The sequence below is a fragment of the Berghia stephanieae genome, chromosome 13, assembly GCF_034508935.2.
Source record: "Berghia stephanieae isolate SIO BIC M18660-M18661 chromosome 13, UCSD_Bste_1.3, whole genome shotgun sequence".
Classification (NCBI taxonomy): domain Eukaryota; kingdom Metazoa; phylum Mollusca; class Gastropoda; order Nudibranchia; family Aeolidiidae; genus Berghia; species Berghia stephanieae.
In genome coordinates, this window is record NC_088372.1 from 2,074,237 (window position 1) to 2,081,736 (window position 7,500).

At 38.0% G+C, this 7,500-nt stretch overlaps 1 protein-coding gene across 1 annotated transcript in view; it reads right to left on the minus strand.

The window, feature by feature from the left end:
• The window catches only part of LOC144958954 (uncharacterized), a 333,886-nt gene that overhangs the window by 170,587 nt on the left and 155,799 nt on the right, over positions 1–7,500 (minus strand). Inside the window, exon 5 of the mRNA XM_078891251.1 lies at positions 3,292–4,501. Within this exon, the coding sequence (XP_078747377.1) occupies positions 3,292–3,367 (76 nt within the window). The 5' untranslated portion in view covers positions 3,368–4,501. The remainder of the gene's footprint in view (positions 1–3,291; positions 4,502–7,500) is intronic.

Here is a 7,500-nt window from a genome sequence, read left to right on the forward strand (position 1 = left end):
TCTATCTCTCTCTCTATCTTTCTCTCTCTCTCTCTCTTTCTCTCTCTCTCTCTCTCTTTCTCTCTATCTATCTATCTATCTATCTATCTCTCGGTCTCTGTTGCAAATTTAGCAATGGGGCATGTTTGTGCAAGGTGACAGTTAAGTTTTTGATAAATACAACTCCTTCATTCAGACTCTATATTATTTTCGATTTTGTTGTCACAGGTTTCCTCAAGATGGCGGTGGATAATATTGTTGCATTCCTAGCACTAATAAGTGCCAGCGGCTATGTGGTATTGTGGTAGGACACTCGCTTTCGGATCGGAAGGTCCTGGATTCGAGCCTAGTTCAGTGCATAGTTGAGTCTTTGGAAAAAGGCTTTTACTCACAATTTCTCACTGTACCCATGTGTAAAGCGAGTACCTGATCGTTAACAGCGTTGTCTCTATCGGAAAAAAACGCATTGAGCACGCTTAGTGGACAATGCGCCATATAAAAGCACAAAAGCTCAAATTAAAGATCGAGTGATTAAAACGGCCCTCATCTTGGCAAACAAATCTCAAACCTGGGACTGCGCAAGGAACAGGAAACTCACTCTTTGAGTTAACCCACTCAACCCTAACACCGACTATATCCGTAGTTTACTCCGGGTTACTTTTACCCCATGCATATTTATTACATATTTCTGAGACAAACTATAGTCGTAGTATCAAAGCTAATGTTTTTAGTTTTTCCATGTTAATGATAGTCGAATAAAATTATCTGTGTACATGCTCATTTTTAATACATTTTTTTCCAATTTGGAAAAAGTAGCAAAAATCTCCAGGATTGAGCGAGTTAATCTTCAGTTTTGAAACATCCGATATTTCGAAGTCCTGTCTCTCTGGTTTTTTGAACCACCGGTCTATCGATTATCTCCCTTGGGCTACTCCGCTCCCACAATAACCAGCATCGAACCTCTTCACCCAAGGGGCGACTACTCCTGTTTGCCCGGCGTATTTAATTTAATCGAGCTTTTATATAATGCAACATCCACTAAACGTGCTCAAAACGCCTTACAAGGGGTCCCTGCGACCAACAGCAACATTTAAATTGTAGGAAGTGATGCGACGCCTGTTAGGCGATATGACAATTTTTTTTTTTCAGTACGGTGAAAGAATGTGAGTAAAGAGCCTTTTCCAAGGACACAACTATGCGCCTAGCGAGGCTCGAACCTGGGACCTTCCGATCCGAAAGCGCGTGACATACCACTAGACCACATAGCCGCATAACCAGTCTATCAATTAATTCTCTTGGGCTACTATGCCCACCCACCCACAATAACCAGCATCGAATCCCATCACCCAAGGGGCGACTACTCATGTTTGCCCGGCGTATTCTTGAACTGTCCCTTAGATTTAATTACACTCGGGCATTCTCTCCCCCTGATAACCGGAAGCTCGTCGAGGCTAGCCGGAAGTAGAGGACTACCATAATAGGCAAGAAGGATATACTTATATTATAGAGATTTATATAATCATATTGAAGGATTGGAAGCAGGGTGGAGGTTTGGCGGGTGGGGGGGGGGGGGAGTGTCTGAATGGTTAAGGCATTGCACTAAGACTCGAAATGTCCTGTGTTAGGTCGGACCCCATTTCAGGCCCTGTCTTTTATTTTTATCTCGCAAGATTAGTAAACCCAAATTTGCTGACTTTAGACAATATGGATGATTGCTATTGACATCAGGTGTTTGGTTGATATCAATGCTCTCTAGATTGTTATGGTTGATATATTATCTATACTCTTGTATGGAATTCCAAGGCGATGGAGTCTAATGATGCCACGTGGATAGCGTCCTATCCAAAAAGTAGAAAGCAATTGCTTTGTTTCATTTCACGCTATCGAAACTGGAATAAACTCCGGTTCGAAGGAACTTATGACTACGAGGGACTACCATTAAAACAGAAAGGTGTGACAAAATAAAACGTCACACACCCACATCAACAAACTTGCAGTAAGACCTCACAACAAATTATCGTTACCGGGCCAGCTGATTGCTGGCGGATGTCGCCAGCTATTATAAAATCCAGCCAAAAAGACGAACAAAAAGTAGAAAGGACTGAAGAAATGAGAAAGAGGGAAAGAAGAAATATATACACCTAAAGAAACCTCACCAAACTACAAAAAAATAAAATAATAAAAAATAAAAAATAAATTTAAAAAAAAGATCAGACAAAAGAAGACTCAGTGGACTTGAGAGATTTCCCCTCATTACACTTTCTGTGGCTTCAACATTCAACAGCACAAAATATAAAGAGGTACATCTATTGTCCTTTTGCATCGTAATATAATAAATATAGCATTTTTTTCTCTTCAAAAAATCTGTTCACAAATGTGACCCTCCGTCTCAAAACGGTATTATGTCGGGATTATTCAGACCCCCAAAAAGTGAATTTAGAGAGAGAATGATGAAAAATTGGAGCTTAGAAGTTTTTGCAATGCAAGAAATAGTCTTTATACTACACCATAACGTACAGAAATTAAATCCAAGTTGGATATTTGTGGCTATGAATTCAATTTCCCTTACCGAGTGGATCCCGACATAATACCGCTTTGATACGGTCGGTCACAAATCTGTTCACAATTTGAATTAAAGTTGAGCGTCCATTTTTTTTTCTTAAAAAAAAAATTGGACGCTCAACTTTAATTCAAATTGTGAAGAGAAATACGTGTAGACTGACTCTTCATGATCTAATGATGGCCCGGGTCGGTGGGAAAACCTGTCCGTGATTTTATTAGTGACCGACGTGTACTTATTAGCAGGTCTGATAACCCATAGAAATGTCATCACGTTGATCCGGTATTTTGTCGGAATGAGTCATATTGGAGTAAAATGAGTTAACCCTGCCTCTCCTTACCAGCCATTTTTAGAATTTTCCCCAAAACTTCACACCAACCCAACACAAAAAACCCCCCAGTCATTTCTTACTCAAACCTAAAAGCAACAACAAGCACATTCTATACAGAATATTGTTCAAAAAATTGAACTATATGTGACCCATCGTCTCAAAACGGTATTATGTCGGAACGAACCGATGCTTAAACGCCGAATTTAATGTTAAAACTAGTCAAAAATATAAATTGTTGGTATTAGCACCCTAAAATATGGTATCCAGTCTCATCAATAAAACATACAAACTCAACACAAGTCTGATATTTCTGGCTATAAATTCAATTTTCAGCATCTTAACCATCCCGACTTAATACCGTTTTGAGGCAAAGGGTCACATATTACAGAATGTCAAGTTTTTATAGTAACTGAGTACTCACGTATTCCGTCGAATCGAGTGGCGATCGTGTCCAAGAAAGTATTTTGGGACGAAGCCGCGTTCCGTCTCTGAGGCATTTTGCTGTTTAGTAGTAGTAGTAATATAAATACGAATCACAAAAAATCCTTAGATTCTATGTAGTGCAGGAAGATGAATCTCGGTGGCAGCGCTGGCGATCGTTGATTTCATTCCACAAGATGGCGACGTAAGACAACAACAATACATAATACTCCAGTCTGTGTATATATATGAACAATCACATGTACGTTTTGAATTTTGGGGACGGTAAACAAAATTTATATAAGAATTGAGAGCTGGTTTAAAATAAGGATATACCTACTCAAGTGGTGGACAATTTTATCATATTTATATTTCTGATTAATTATTCATTATACACAAATATGTTGTTTTTTTTATAAAATTCCAACTAAGAACTCTGATGTAAAATGGAAGATGTAGAATTGTTTCCCCCACAGTTCCAGCAATTTTGTAAGATAGGAAAATATCGCATACACAAAATAATGTTTTAAAATAGTAAGAAACAGTTTTTTATCGATCTAAATCTAATTGGTGGTCATTTTCTTTCGATTTCTATCAATTCGATGCTTTTTTTTTATATTTTTCAAAGATCAGAAATTAATTGAATCAATACAAATTAATACAAATTTCATTTTAACAATAGGACAGCAGAATCGATATGGAGTTGTAAACAAATCGATTTTTTATGCCTTTTTACTTCATTTTCCCACAGAAAATCGACCCTATTTTAGCAGAGCATTTAATTTGCAGATTCAAGGGTTAGATAATCAACGGCATATTTTTTGTGTGTTAGTCGACGTGTTTGTTGATTTGTTTGTTTGTTTGTTTGTCTTTCCGGGTGTATTTGTGTTGCAAGTCTCAGTTTACAACACATTATCGATTAATTTCCATCTCGATATTCATCAATTTGACGAGAGTGAAGTGGCTTTTCTAGTTTCAGTTTATCTGCTTGTCTCCGATAGCCGATGATGATGATGTTGATGATATTGCAAAAATGTTGTTGTTGCTGCTGTTGGTATTTTTATTGTCATTGTTGTTGTTGTTGTTGTTGTCGTCGTCGAGGAGGTCGTTATCCTCAACGTTGTCGTCGTTCCCAGCAGGAGTTAATGCCCTTTGTGAAAATCTCGACATTGTGAATTGCATGGATGCGTCTTAATCCTGGGGATAATTTCCTGAAGAAGCAAAAAAATAAATAAATAAATAAATAAATAAATAAATAAATAAATAAATAAATAAATACATTTTAAAAACTTGAGCTTTTATACAGAGCAATATCCTCTAAATGTGCTCAAAGCGCTTTACAAGGGGTCCCTGACCAACAACAATACTTAACATGTGGTACTGAGTTTTTTTTACATATTTTTAAGGGTTTTACGGCGCTTGCAACACATTTAGGTTATATCAGCGCCAGTAAAAAGGAAGAAAATGGGATAGTAACAAGTTCTAGAATTACAATTAGAGAACCCAAGAAAAGGTAAGACAAAGGGGAACTGGGAACAAATAGGGATCAGATGTAGATTCCAAGAGCATACTACCAATGTACTTAGTTTGAGATCACCCCTAAGTCTCATCCGGACACAAGCAAAAAATCCAACAAAGAAGAATACACTCAAATGCTTACATTATACATTCAATATAACAAATATAATAAAACATAACAGAGAGATGATTTACAAGGAAAAAAATCATCTCCCAAAACAATAACTATGCATTTGACTGTTTCCCTCCCAGGCAGGACTCCAGCCAGGGTCAGAACAAAACCAAGTAATCTCATTCCAAGACAAAGACAGAAAGCATGTTGGAAAACAGATATAAGTATAAGGGGATAGAAGACACAGTGTGTACCCGTCTGCCCGCTATGGGAGGTCAGGAACCCCACCCAGAGTTGTTTTGTTTTTTTACATAGATTATTTCTGTATCTCATAAAGATCTGAAGAGTGTATGAAACAGTACTAGGCCGTATAAAGCCGAAGCTATGCGGGGTTTCTATAGCGATAAACGGACAAAGGCAATGGCTTGCTACCCTTTGGATAGGACGCTAGTCTATCGCAATGAAGAAGTACCTTTCGCGAGATCTATCAAAACCAACCTTCATAAATAGGAAGAGGAGGGGGAGCGGGGGGGGGGGGGGGGGCGGGAGCAGAAAATAAAATGATGAAATTCCCTTTATTCATCCCATTAGGGGGAATTTGCCACACAATTAGGTGAGAAGTTGCCAGACTTCTCCACCAGTAAGAGGAGACACTGGGTGGCAGTGAATCGGCTTCGGTCGAGGACCTGCCTCACGGCAAAATATCTTCATCAGTGGTGACTTTACACCTCTGTCCAACATGTACCGATTGAGGGATAGAACCCGAAAACACCAGAGCATCTAGTAGAAAACGGTAAGGGCTGCCTGAAGCCGGTGATGGTAAAATACTAACGAAAGAGTGAAAATGGAGAGGCTTCGTATGGTAACAAAACAGACAATGGACGTTTCGGGTACAAACTCTTCGTCAGCACAACAGTACACAAATAAACGTCTGTTGTGCTGACGAAGAGTTTGTACCCGAAACGTCCATTGTCTGTTTTGTTACCATACGAAACCTCTCCATTTTCACTCTTTCGTTAGCATCTAGTTGAACGGTGTGTTGTGACGAAACTTTCAGGTGGGTTTGCGCGTAGCCATCTTAAAGTTATAGCCTGACACTGACCAAAAAATGACGTCAAAATACCAGTCTTTGGCCACAAAAGAAAACAAATCGTGAGTTGTATTCAATAGTTCAACCAATGGAACCACTTGTTTCTTTGAGCACCACTAACAACAACTCACTAGACGCTACACAAACCTAAAAAAATGACGCCAAACTGCCAGTCCAAGAGGGTCAAGTGTCAGGCCGTAGCCTTCGAAAAGTTATGGCCTGATACCGTAGCCATCGTTATGTTATAGCCTGAAACTGAAATCCAAAAGGACTGGCAGTTTAACGTCATTATTTGGTTTTTGCACCGTCTAGTGAGTTGTCGTTAGTAGAGCTCATGGAAACAAGTTATTTCATTGGTTGAACTATTGAATACAACTCAAGATTTGTTTTCCTCCAGGTTTGAAAGCTTTTGCTAAAACGAGAGGGTCATTTAAATCGATCGATATTTGAAGGACGAGTTTTCTGGCCAAATTTCTAAATATGTGTTGGGTTTTGGTTGATTTTTTTCCAGAGCACTGTACACAATGTATTACGGACGATAACTCCTCCGTTCAGACTCCCAGACAAGACGAGACATAACTTGAAATACCCTTCAAGTCACGTCAAGACGACGATAACCTCGTTGTTATGCATCCTAGGACAAGACAAATCATCATTTCATTACAGTGTTTTCAGTTGGTTTCTTCTTCTTCTTCTTCATTCATTTGTTTTGTTTTGTTTCGGATGAATGATGAATATATATATATATATATATATATATATATATCACTCAAACATACTAGATAGCACTCAAAAAATGCAATATGGAACAAAGCAATATAATTCTACAGAAGAAGAAGAAGAAGAAGATTTGTTTGTTTGTTTGTTTGTTTGTTGCTTTAGGTCTCTTCCAACACAATTGAGGTTATATGAGAGACCGCTGAAACAAAAAACAAGCAATCTAACAAAAATAGTACAAATGTAAATCAAAATCATAACCTAAAGATATCATAAGCTAAATTATAAATAACCAAGAACAAACAGGCAGAAGATTTACAGGAAAAAAATATCCCCTGTCAAAAATACAATCACAAACCAAAGAAGCAGGATAGGCTAGTAAAGAGAAGAAGAAACGACATCACTATCGGATCGTACACCCATGCGAACATCATAGGTATATAATTCAAGGGTGATGCTCCCATCCAACCACCCGCAAGAAGAAGAAGAAGAAGAAGAAGAAGAAGAAGAAGAAGAAGAAGAAGAAATGACCACAGTTACATAGAAGAACCCGTTTGATTTGTAGCGATAAAACATAATATTATTTATTCTCATTGTCCACGAGCTATAACTTTCTACAATCTGGCTGTCCAAAAATAACGTTGTTGTGCATCTTTGGGCCAAACCATAATGTTTATATTCTGGTATTTTTATGTAGTATCGTTATGTATCTTTGTATTTTTAACTCACTCAATCCTAGAGATTTTTGCTATTTTTCAAAATTGGAAAAAATG